The sequence below is a fragment of the Acyrthosiphon pisum genome, chromosome A2 (assembly GCF_005508785.2).
Source record: "Acyrthosiphon pisum isolate AL4f chromosome A2, pea_aphid_22Mar2018_4r6ur, whole genome shotgun sequence".
Classification (NCBI taxonomy): Eukaryota; Metazoa; Arthropoda; class Insecta; order Hemiptera; family Aphididae; genus Acyrthosiphon; species Acyrthosiphon pisum.
Window position 1 is genome coordinate 64,215,903 of NC_042495.1, and position 13,069 is coordinate 64,228,971.

The window sequence follows — 13,069 nt, forward strand, 5'->3', positions numbered from 1 at the left end:
ATTATACTATAACAATTCTAAGAGGACGTCGTACCCTCATATTATATTGTCTCCATCTTACTATAAAACAGTAACACATAATATACAAACATTTACATCCAGCAGTTCCAATTATGTGTGGTTAGTTTAAATATTAGAGTGAATTGACCCATTATCAAATTTAAATGTTAGAATATTCCCTCGTTGGTTTTTTATATTTTAATTTTTAAGTGAGTTATTTTGAGTATGTAAAATATTATTATTTAAAATATATGCTCATAATTCACACTGGTAATGTTCTTACATTTGAGTTTGGCAATTAAGTTTGAAAATCATAGATCCATTCACTCTACTATTTAAACTAACAACACAACATGGGAATTGCTGGACGTACATTTTTGTATATTATAAGACGGACACAACACATGAGGGTCCTTTTTATACACCGTTAAACAAATGCTTACAGTGGAGCATGGCTTAAATATGCAAGGTTATTGCACATATAGCCTATATCAAACAAAAATAAAATGGCGGCGTAAGGGAACAGTCCATATTATCTTAGTGTATAATATCATACGTTGCCATTTTAATATTCCTTAACGCGATAAAGTGATATTATAGTGGGAGTACTATTGCATTGACCTTGTATATTTAAGGCACGCAGCCGTACCACCGAATTTCGACAATTTTATTATAATATTTTAACGGTACAAAATTATTTTTTCAGAAATATGCGTATATTATATTATTTATACTCGTATAATAAGCGTCGTTGGTCTTTGTTTGGACGAAACGCGTCGCTTGAAACGTAGTCCGTCTCCCGCGGTCCACGCTGCAGCAAGCCTCTCGTCCTGGACTAAAAATAATACCGCAAAAACGTGCCAGAAATATCCGTAAGCCACTCTGGGGGGGGGGGGGGGGCACGATCTGTACACATATAATATCGTCGTGTAACGCAGTGACGAGCGATCGTTCGGCGGATCAAATTTGATGTTATATTATGTCGCGCGCGAGTGTCACGAGTTTCGGCCGGTTAGAAAATTTTTAAATTCATATGCGTATATGTGTAGTGTGTACGATCTCCGACGCGATATTGATCGCGGTGAATTTTTTTCGCTCTTCCCTTTCTCTGTCCCTGGACAACGATGAACGCAATCGTTGGTTTATTGGTGCCGTTCGTTTTGATCTTGGACGGCGGTAAACTATGCGCCGGCGACACGACCATCACTCTGGGTGAGAACGAAATATTATTGATTTTCATGTTATTTCATGCACATTTTAATATGATATTATAATATGATCTATGAAAATAGTATGAGTAATACGCAATAGTGTGAATACCCACATAGTATATACATTATACACGTCTAAGTATATCCAGGAACGTAAACAGCGGAGATGGGGTTGGTGACTTGGGTGTCAAAACGCTTCCTAAAATGGGTTCAAAAAAATATTTGGCATGACTATGTTAATATTCATTTAAATAATCGTTCACTTGTGACACCTCCTCCGCCAATTATTCCGCATGAAAACCACAATTTTATTATTATAGCATAATGAAATATATGTGTTATTATAACCTACATATTATTATTATTTATTATACCTATCATTATTTTATATTTAGTATAATGACAAAACATATCGTTGATCATCCATATTAAATTGGTATAGGTACGCTAATACTCCGTATATGAAGAACGAAAGAAATGATTGAGTTGTATATTACACTGCTGCTCGATATAGCCGTAAAACGCTTAAAAACTTAAAAACTCGCATAGCTATATATTGTATATTATCCTTATAATATGCCATATGTGTCATGTGTGTGATGTGTGTTGCTGATTGTAATCAATGGAATAATAATAATTGAATTTCAATCAACGTTATTATTCTATCGTAATCCGAATTTGATGTTTAATAACGATTATGTTGAAAACATTTTTAAAATTATTTATATTTTATTATAATCTGGTTTGTGAGTACTAAACATAATTATTAAGCAAAACACAGACTGACTTAATGAAAAATGGAAATGTATAATCTTTTAACAATACGTTTCCGGGTAAAAGTTTCGTCGAACTTTGAAATTTTATCATGTAAATAAATAAAAACTTTCCTTTTAAAAGTTTTCTCGTTTGATTTATCTTAATGTTATTCAAAATGGCCAAAAGGGCATTAAAAACGGATATCTATAATGAGTCTTTTATAAAACACTGACTATAAAATACGCACAAGCTATTAAGTGCTATGGTTACACCATAAAAATATCTTCAGGGATTTTGTACAACGAGGAGAACTCGATGTTGGAGACGGCCTTTAAGTCTTCTGTGGACGTTGCCAAGGCCAAAATGATTGCTAGCGGTGTTGAGTTGGATGTCATCAGCAAAATAGTGCCTCTTTACGATTCGTTCGAGACCCAGCACCATGGTAAGCGTCATATTATACATTTATACTGTATTATTTGACCAGCTATAAAGTTGTTGTTCTTTACTATCGTTCCAAGTATGCGAAATGCTCGCCGAGGGCGTGACTGGCATGTTCGGCCCATCCGCCGGAGACACGGCTCCCATTGTGCAATCAATTTGCGACTACAAGGAAATCCCTCACATACAGACCCGATGGGACATCAACCAAAAACGAGGGTCTTGTCAAATTAATCTGTATCCGCACCCGAGCACTTTGGCTGAAGTGATTGCTTCTTTATTATAATACCTACTGTATATCTAAAGCCGGGTTCCCACGACTAATATTAAGTGAATAATTTATTCAAATATCTACTCGAATAATCACCAAATTACTCGAATAGACAAAGTAAAACATTTGCACTATTCGTGTATTTTACAAATATATAATATATTTCTTATAGTATATTGTCACTTTACCGATAATTCGCGGGAATGTGGCGTATAAAAAACACCAAATTATCGAACGTTAGTACTCGTACAATAATACCTACTCGATCGCCACAATATTGCGATGGCATCAATGAATGTGAATATTCGTCAAATACACAAGTCGTGGGAACCCGGCTATTAAGCTGAAGCGTATATAGGTACTAACAATTAACAAAAATAACAATATAAGTACCTAATATATATATATTATACGTCATATAGTAACTCTGAATAATAAACGGTGAGTTTCCGTATACGTATGTGACAGGCACTAATCGATATTATCATTGCCGTCGACTGGAAGAGCTTCACCATCATCTACGAAAACAACGAAAGTCTAATGCAAATCACAAACATCCTAAAGTCACCGCCGACCAATCATCCTATTCGCATCAGACAGCTCAGTCCAGGACCTAATTATCGGTAAATTATGGTTAAATAACAGCGCATGGCGTTATAATAATATATCATTACATTATTACCTGTATTGTAATACCACATAACATCATATATTCGTCGACCGCCGGAGTATAACATATCGTGCACGTCATAAATTGCAATATAGTGAAAAATAATATTATAAACAAACACATAGTGTAGGTTTATTTTAATATTTATCATACACAGGTAATTGAGAGTGATTAAAAGCTAAACGTCGAAAAATGTATTATTATTATACGAACAATTAATGTGAGAAGGACAAGGTAATAAGTAATAACACATATATGACAAAATTCATTTAATTCATTAGAATTGTACGGTAATGTTATTGCGTTATTAATTGGTAATATTCGCTGGTAATTTATAATAACTGAATAATAAGAAACGCATAGTACCTATTTATTTAATCATATAATATGTCATTGAATAATTTTTAATATAAATATACACATTATACAGTAACACGTATAGTTTTTTTTTATATATGATGATTTATGTTTTGACATTGTAAACACTCTGTATTAAGGTCTAAGAGACGATAGTAGAAATTGCTTATATCTAGAGAAAGTAAATTAAATATTGCTATATGAAGAAAATTGTATATCCTATAATATCCCATGCACGTTATAATGAATAACAATCAATGATACTCTGATAGAATTTATATTCTATAAATGTTTCAGATTTTCAGAGTAATATAAATACCGATTAGTTACCAATTAGTTAGGTATTCATATATTTTTTTTTTTCATATTACCTATACAATATTAAAATGAATGCAAATTTGATTTATCATTCAAAAACCAGTAAAAAATTAACTTTAAAAGGGTTTTATTTTACTTCAAACAATTTCAATTTTATAATGTAGGTATACAATTATAGGTACTATATTTTGCATATATATATCAATTAACATAAATATGATTTATAAATAGTAATTAATGAACCTATATTTGATGAAAAAATATATAATATATAATATTGAGTACTATACTGGACATTATTTACATTAATTATGGTAACATAATTTATTTCGGTGACGGCTATTGTGTAATATGTGTATAGACTACTAATACGATTGCTAAGGAGTTATTACATTCATAAGTAATTTTATTTCAGAAAAGAACTTCGTGAGATTAAAGATTCCGGAGAAACAAAAATACTACTAGACTGTTCGTTCGGCATATTGTCGGAAGTGCTGTTACAAGCGCAGCAAGTGGGCCTTATGGGATCTGAACACAATTTTATAATCGCGTCTCTGGTGAGCACAATGATACATGGACAAATAATATTTCAATAATATTATTATACATCATAGTTTACGCGTTATATACGTTTGATGAATGGATGTTGATCGTTTAATTTAGGACATGCACACCTTGGACTTGGATGCGTTCAAGTACAGTGGCACCAACATCACTGGCATGAGGTTGGTGAAGCCACTCGACAGCGAGTTCCAAGACACCGTGTCGCAGTGGACAGACAATTTAAGCCCGCTCGAACCCGATGACAAAACTGTGTTGCCCGAGACTATCCAGGTTCGAATGTAGCGATCGTCGACTATACTATATTCGTATTAAATATAAGAAACGTTACACCTAAAGCTCACATAAATTATCATATAATATATTAATAAAAATCAATGGTTGTGTGTGTGTGTGTGTGTGAGAGAGAGAGAGAGAAAGAGAGAGAGACAATCGCACTCATAGCTATGCAATTTGATACATCAGGATCGGATCAACTAGTATACATACCATAGAATTAAAATGTATAATCACTAATAATATAATGAACTAAATTAGTCGAAACGCGAAATAAATTCGAATATTATTATTGTATATTGGAGCTAACCGTATTATATCTGTGCACAGTTGGAGTCCGCTCTGATCTACGATGCCGTGCAATTGTTCACGACGTCCATTTACAATCTGAGCAAAGAGTTCGAAATCAACGAGACACCGACTCCGTGCAATTCTAGCCTTTCGTGGAAGCACGGATTCACTTTGATCAACTATATGAAAATGGCCGTAAGTAATAATAACTTTTTTAGTATGATATACGCCGTAGTCAGGCACAATTAAGATGGCTTAGGGTTGGCGCTCAAGGAAATTCTCGGGAATATTCTCGCCGTTCCCGAGAATTTCCGATCTTTGAGTCAGCCTCGACTAATGCCCATCAAATGAAAATAATCGAATTCAGAAAGACTTCAAAGGGCTCACTGGCAAAATAAAGTTCGACCAAGAAGGTTTCCGGACAGACATCGAATTGGAACTGGTGGACTTGACGCAGAACGGTTTGCGTGTGACGGGCACGTGGAACACAAAAACCGGAATTAACGTTTCGGCGACACCCAAATCACAAACGGTGCCGGGTGGGAAAGAATTCGATTTGAGGAACATGTCGTTTGTCGTCATTACGGCGTTGGTGAGCACTAATTTTTAAACTCTTATCTACCTACATTAGTTAGGATGCTCAGATATTTAAAACAAAAAATACACCACAAATGTTGACAATCTTGTGCATCCATATTATATTTAACCCAGTCAAAAAAATAAATATTTGTTCACAATTATAATCTTCCTTGATTTTACTATGCAACACTTGAAAACCAAAACAATTATTCTACTACCTAAGTATATATTTATAAAATAATTGTAATTATTAACTTATTCCAATGTTTGAGCTAGGTATATAAACCGTTCACTAATTATATTTACTGAATATAATCATTAATTACTATAGTAACTTTAAAATATATTAAATTTAAATTAAAGTCACCATACTTAGCTAGTTAAATATAACAATATATATAACAAAACCATGAACTTTTTAATAAAACAAAGGACAGTTTATTATATAACTGGTTTTTTTTAATACTGCCAGGTCACACAAAAGGAATTATCTTGGACCTATAATACGCAATACCTCTGAGGACCCTATTAATTATTGTACTTACATATTACTCAAATCATTATAATTATGACTATTGCTCTTATTTACAGACAAAACCGTATGGTATGGTCAAACTTTCCAGTAATACCCTGGAAGGCAACGACCGTTACGAAGGTTTTGGGATAGATCTGATAAAAGAGCTTAGTGAAATGAGCGGTTTCAATTATACATTCATAATACAAGAAGATTTCAACAGCGGATATCCTGACGAAAAAACTAAAAAGTGGAACGGAATGATTGGGGAAGTTATAAATGGAGTAAGTACTATAAGTGTATAATATAATGAAGAATAAAATTAATAATAACACTACAGGAATTTATCTAATTTTCGGCATTATATGTGAAAAACAAACATTTTATATAAAATGTAAAAATATTTCCCGATATTTAATTATAATTCATAATATTATAAATATCATCTTAACATTATAAGTATAATTTAAAATAATTTAAATATAACACTATCCATAATTATTGTTATGTGGCTTTTATATTATAAAGTTAGATAAAAATGAAATACTTTTATGTCGGTGTGTTGTTAGTTGATTTAATACGAAAATATCAGTTTATTCATAAATATGTTCATATTATTCAATCGTTGTCATAATTTTAATGCTAATAGCTTAATCGTTTAAATTTAATATACAGCAAGTAATTTGGTAACGAATATGAGTAGCTAAGTCAGATTATTATAATACTTTAATAACAAATCTTACTTTTCTATATTACGGTAATCTTTGGATGTTATATAACTCTTGAGGGTGTTTCTCAATCAATCATACTTCCGATAGTAAAAGTTACTGAAAATATCACTACCCGTAAGACGCTACCCAAATAATGTTTAATTTTATTTTCAACTGCAAATATTAGTAATACTTAAATATAGTACATAATTAGAATTATTTTAATAATCATGCATTTTTGCAGAAAGCCGATCTTGCGATTGCCGATATCACTATTACTAGACAACGAGAACATGACGTGGATTTCACCAGCCCATTCATGAATTTGGGTAGGTGTGTTACGGAATGAAACATTTTCCAAAAACAGGGCAATTTACCAAGCATGTTCACCTTTTTCTTTAATAATGCAATTACTTATTTTAAATTCATTTTTTGGAACTTTTAAATATACTTAAGTACAATATTTTAAATTCTTGAGTTTTTTATACTATACTTAAAGAGTGTCTTGCGAAAATATAAACTTCAATTATTCAAATGACAATAGCCCTTTTTACTGTAAATTATTTATTATTCTTAGTGATGATAGATCCATAATAATGGATTTGGAAGATATAAAGACAACGGTGATTTGAAAATTTGTTTATTTATAAACATTTATTTTTTTTTTAAATTGTGCAAGTATGATGAATACTATATCCAATATTACATTTATTTTATATTTTTAAAACTGCTTTTAAAGTAACCTTGGTATAAACATTTTAATAACTGAGAAACTACTCGTTCGAATTAAGTGCATAACAGTTTTCAATACAATTATTCACTAAATAATTTACAGTAAAAGGAGTCTCTCATTTAAAAAAACAGAAATTTGCCTCACCACAGGACAACGAATAATCTCAAGAATTTGAAAATATGGTATTTTAGCAAGTATAAAAAAGTCTGAATTTGAATTAACTAACTATTAAAGGAAAAATGTGGTTAAGCATGCTTGTCGAATCACCCTGTATGACCAGACAAGTATCAAACACCTGTAATAACTGTCTTAAGTTTAATGGTGTGCATAAATAAGTGTATGCGTAGTCCCCATCTGAAGTCATACTAATTACTTTAACAAACAAGTACATGACACAGCAAATTTTACATTAGATAGAAAAATCCATTTTACTCTGCAGGTATTTTTAATATTAGAGTGAATTATATTATATTTTGATATTATCAAATATTATTTAAATATTATAAATATTAAAGTAGCGTTTTTTTTAAATTAAAATTTTCAAGCAAGTTGTGAGCTCTGAAAGGCACTCTTTGTTAGTTGTACAATACTCTTTGTATAATACGTTGTACGGCGTGTTGTGTAGGCAAAATCGGTACATACCGCAACGATATTATATTCATTATTTACGTTTTAGTTCGAAGCATCTTAAAATAGCGATTTTGATTTAACCTAAAAGAAAAAAAAATTAATTATTGCCAAAATATATGATCAGTTATTAATATATTAATCCATATATAATATAATCCATATAGCAATTATATTATGACAGTCTGACTTGTTAAAAAGCTTAAATCAAATTTTCAAATTTTTCTCCTCCACAAAGATTCGAAAAATGGGTAAAACTTCACAGTATATATTTGATTAATAATAAAAAGAGAACCGTTAAAACACCATATTCCCATGTGTTGTCCCCGTTTTACTAACGCATAACATAGTAGATTGTATGCTATGATCAATCCATTGAAATCTGTTATTTTTAAAATTAGAGGTAAGAATATTACATATGGAACCTAGTAGGTTTTTTTTTTAAAACACGTTATGAACAGTTCTATGTCAGTCGTCAGAATTACATGTTAAACTAATAATTTTCCTCAATAGGTACCGTTGTATTTGTGTGCATTTTTTATTTTGAAAGAATTTCTCAATAGTTATGATAATATTTCTGAGATATTCCTTGTTCCGGTGAACGTTCCTTGAGGAATATTCCCAGTAGCACAGCAGTGAGAACAGTAGAGTGTATCAAAACGAAATCTGAAATAAAGTCTGGAAGGAGGTTGATAAAAATTGTAAAAAAAATAATATTTGTATTGCAAGACCGACGAAAAGTTTTAAAAGTAATTAATTAAATCTGTTTTTGTGGTAAATACTTCAGGCATCAGCATATTGTACAAAAAGTCGACAAAGAGTTCACCTAGTCTGTTTTCATTTTTGGCGCCGTTCAGTTCCTTTGTCTGGCTCTGGGTGATAACGGCCTACTGCGGCGTGTCTGTTCTGCTATTCATCATGGCCAGGATCAGTCCGTATGAGTGGACCAACCCTTACCCGTGCATTGAAGAGCCCGAGTATTTGGAAAACCAGTTCAGCCTGTCAAACGCGTTTTGGTTTACGATCGGATCGCTGATGCAACAAGGTTCCGACATCGCTCCGATGTAAGTACGATGAGACTTTTACACATATAATGTATCCACAGAAATACCAACAAATTAAACGACAAATGTTCGGTTATCAGTTAGATATTACAAATAATAACAATTGTTTTTTTATTTTAATTTATTGGTTTTAATTTCGAAATTTATATTAGTGATTGTGATTTCTATACCTATAAAGAATTTGGTCATAATTTATTAAGAATAATTTATAATCTTATTATTTCAATTTCATGTAGCGCTGTGTCTACTAGACTGGTCGCAGGCATTTGGTGGTTCTTTACGCTCATCATGGTTTCGTCTTACACTGCCAATTTGGCTGCGTTTTTGACCGTCGAGAGTGTGTCAGAACCATTTAAAAACGTAGAGGATTTAGTGAACAATCAAAACATTATCACGTTTGGTTTAAAAAAGAAAGGATCTACTGAGGAATATTTCAGGGTATGATTTATTCAAATATTAAAGAACACAATATTACTATAATTATTATTATTAAAATGTATTAAACTAAAATATTTTATTTATCATACAGTTAATATTGTAAATTCATTATAATTCATTATCTTAAATTGAAACATTTCTATTTTCACATATATTGTTAAGGTTTATAGTAATTACTAGGTACTTGAGTAGTTGAATTCTATATACATTATACATACAGATATACGTACATATTATATTATGAACAATTACCATTATATATAGACGTACAGTACTAGTAAGATAGATTGGCACGTTGGTGGTGTAAATAAGGAAAGCTAGGGAAAGTCCGTATTTAGTTTTTAATATCAAATATTATTTCAACAGACCAACAGTTGTCACAAAACATTTTACAAATTATATTACGTAAATAATTTTAAAGCAAATATTCTGCTAAAAATATTTTTAAGACAACAATTACAGATTTTATTAATTAATATACCTACAAACAAAATATGTATAGTAATTAATAAACAGCATGGCCAAAAACACACTGCGACTATAGTTTGGGCTACACTCACTGATAACTGATAAGCGCCACCGCAGTACCAATTAATTGGTAGATTTCTACCTATCGTCGACTGTTCAGTTTTATAATTCATCACACAATTTATATCGCACCATTATAAAATATATAAATGCATAATGCTACCTAATTGGTATACTAATGTACTATATAATAATGTTGTACATAAGCGGAGCGCTGTTTATTACTGTAAACGAATAATTTAAATTTATATGTCCACAGGAATCAACAAACCCTACTTATAAAAAAATATTTGATATTTTACAAAAAAACCAGGCATGGTACACTACGAGTAATGACGAAGGCGTTGACAAAGTACTCAGGGAAAATTATGCGTTTTTTATGGAGTCTACGTCAATCGAGTGAGCATTACAATTATAGCAGTAACTAAACAATACATTAAAATTATATACATTATTTTATTTTATTTCATATAATATTTTTATAATATTTTCAAATGAAATGTTTTCGGCAAAAATTAATTCAACTTACTGAACTAATAATAGTAAAATAAATTACTTTGATCGAAATCATTTCATAAAATATATACATAGTAAAATAATATATAAAATAGGCTGACAACCGTATTCGTTCGGAATCGTTTTTCATATGCAAAGATTTATAATTGAATTCAAATTTAACACACCCTTTACTGCGGCGATCCACTCGACACCTACTTTACAACAGAGCAGTACCCACATTGTATATAGGTAGGTACTCATAACTCACCCAAAAATTAAATTGTCATAAAAAACTGACAAGAGAACATAGGTTGTGACCTTACTTTGAAAGTAATGAGTCAATTCACTGTATATATTAAAGCTTTAATAACACATTATTGGAATTACCTACTTAACGCAAATTTTTACTTACGTATGTATGATGGAAAAACATAATATGTGGATGTCCAGTGTATCCTTAGTTCCTAATATTATAATATACTAGGTATCTATTCTTCTCTAAATTCTTTTTTTTTCATTACAAATTTTACAAAAATACAAAATACAAATCAGATGTCTAATGCATTTATTTATACAACGGATTATGGTGATGAAGTTACACCAGGGACGGAAAAATGGCAAGTCCGCCCCTGAGTTACACTTATTATAGGAATAAAGACGTGTTTTAGAGATGATTCGTAATATTAAGAGGATGTTACACCCGCTTATGTTGTCTCCGTCTTACAAATATACAACATAGCAAAAACTGTTTTGCGCGGAACAATTTTTATCTTTCTCTGTTTGTAGTAGTGGCTCCAAAATTTCTGAACATATAGGGTGGAAAATTATCTATATAACAGTGTGCCCACATTTTAGATAACATAAATACAATAAATGTTATTTGCTTCTAAACATGTGTTTTTTTCTTTCGCTTATAAAAATTGGACAGTGCTATTAAAAAAAAAGAGTACGCTATTGCACAGATAAATTTCTTCTTTACGTGTTATGAAAATTTAGTAGTTCTACAACAAATATGGTGCGAGAAATTTTGTCCCGCGCAAATAGTTTTTGGTATGTTGTACATTTGTAAGACGGAGACAACACATGTGGGTGTAACATCTTCTTAAGTTACCTTTTAGATCAATTATATTATAAAAATATAGTTATAGCCATCATGTATAGCGATCGTGACGGTGGGTGTGGTGTCAGAAAGATGATAGCATCGCGGACCCCCGACACGATTGCGTTATGTCCCCCCGGCCCCTATTGGACCACACAGGTTGAGAACCACTGGGTGTACGACATTTCACATTTATATGATTGCCCACTATACTCGCATATTATATATTATATAGGTACATGGTCGAGCGGAACTGCAAGTTGGCCCAAATCGGCGGACTGTTGGACAACAAAGGCTACGGGATTGTGATGAAAAAAAGTATTCTATCTAATATTGTGTGCGGTTGAAAAATCAATTTATAACATCATACTATATTATGTTTTGTCACTATATATTAACCGATTTGTATATTTTGTGTCGTTGTGTTAACGCAGACTCGAGTTTTCGAAACGTTTTAAGCGCAAACATATTGAGTCTGCAGGAGAAGGGAAAACTGACGGCGTTGAAGAATAAATGGTGGAAAGAGAAACGCGGGGGCGGAGCGTGTCAGGTAAGTGTGACGGTCTCGTCCGAGGTAAAAAAAAAATTCTCAGTTTAAGCTATATTATAATAAATTAGTTATTCGCGTGCATATACGGCACGCCGCACAGAATCGTCGTTGGCCCGGAAACCTACTTTTAGACGACGGGTCAGGTCGTAATAGGTACATAGTTTTCATAAGGCAGCGCCTAGTCCGGCGAGGGATCATTTTCCTCCAAATATGAGTAACGGTTTTCCTTTAAAAAATAAATAAAAAGAAAGGTAGTATGTTATTACCGATATTTTAATATTTTAAAATGAGTATAAGTATTTTTAAATTGTAATATTTTACACGCTTAAAAATTAAAATATCGGACAAACACTTTCCCCGTACACAAGACATGTTGTTATAGCTTTATGATTAATAATAATTAAATTCACTCTGATATTAAAACTAAACAAGCCGATGGAGAACTGCTGAACGTAAATTTGCTATGTTACACACCTGTAAGACGGAAACAAGTAACAACGCGTCGTGTGGGCGAGACGTCCTCTTAATCATACTCGTACTTTGCGCCCAACACTGAATATTTATATATATATATAAACTA

The 13,069-nt window shown here is 31.8% G+C and overlaps 1 protein-coding gene across 2 annotated transcripts in view; it reads left to right on the forward strand.

Annotated features, from left to right (window-relative positions):
- Positions 1 to 921: 921 nt before the first annotated feature.
- Positions 922 to 13,069, forward strand: part of LOC103308562 (glutamate receptor ionotropic, kainate 2) — a 15,918-nt gene continuing 3,770 nt past the window's right edge. Inside the window, exons 1-15 of one of the 2 annotated variants that reach the window (XM_016802282.2) lie at positions 922 to 1,212; positions 2,257 to 2,409; positions 2,486 to 2,670; positions 3,145 to 3,299; positions 4,437 to 4,578; positions 4,685 to 4,855; positions 5,189 to 5,344; positions 5,517 to 5,741; positions 6,320 to 6,526; positions 7,197 to 7,281; positions 9,100 to 9,376; positions 9,613 to 9,814; positions 10,602 to 10,741; positions 12,175 to 12,276; positions 12,374 to 12,489. In XM_016802282.2, the coding sequence (XP_016657771.1) occupies positions 1,125 to 1,212; positions 2,257 to 2,409; positions 2,486 to 2,670; positions 3,145 to 3,299; positions 4,437 to 4,578; positions 4,685 to 4,855; positions 5,189 to 5,344; positions 5,517 to 5,741; positions 6,320 to 6,526; positions 7,197 to 7,281; positions 9,100 to 9,376; positions 9,613 to 9,814; positions 10,602 to 10,741; positions 12,175 to 12,276; positions 12,374 to 12,452 (2,367 nt within the window). In that variant the 5' untranslated portion in view covers positions 922 to 1,124 and the 3' untranslated portion in view covers positions 12,453 to 12,489. Of the gene's footprint in view, positions 1,213 to 2,256; positions 2,410 to 2,485; positions 2,671 to 3,144; positions 3,300 to 4,436; positions 4,579 to 4,684; positions 4,856 to 5,188; positions 5,345 to 5,516; positions 5,742 to 6,319; positions 6,527 to 7,196; positions 7,282 to 9,099; positions 9,377 to 9,612; positions 9,815 to 10,601; positions 10,742 to 12,174; positions 12,277 to 12,373; positions 12,490 to 13,069 lie in introns of those variants that run through there. The other variant, XM_008182161.3, reaches the window with a different exon arrangement.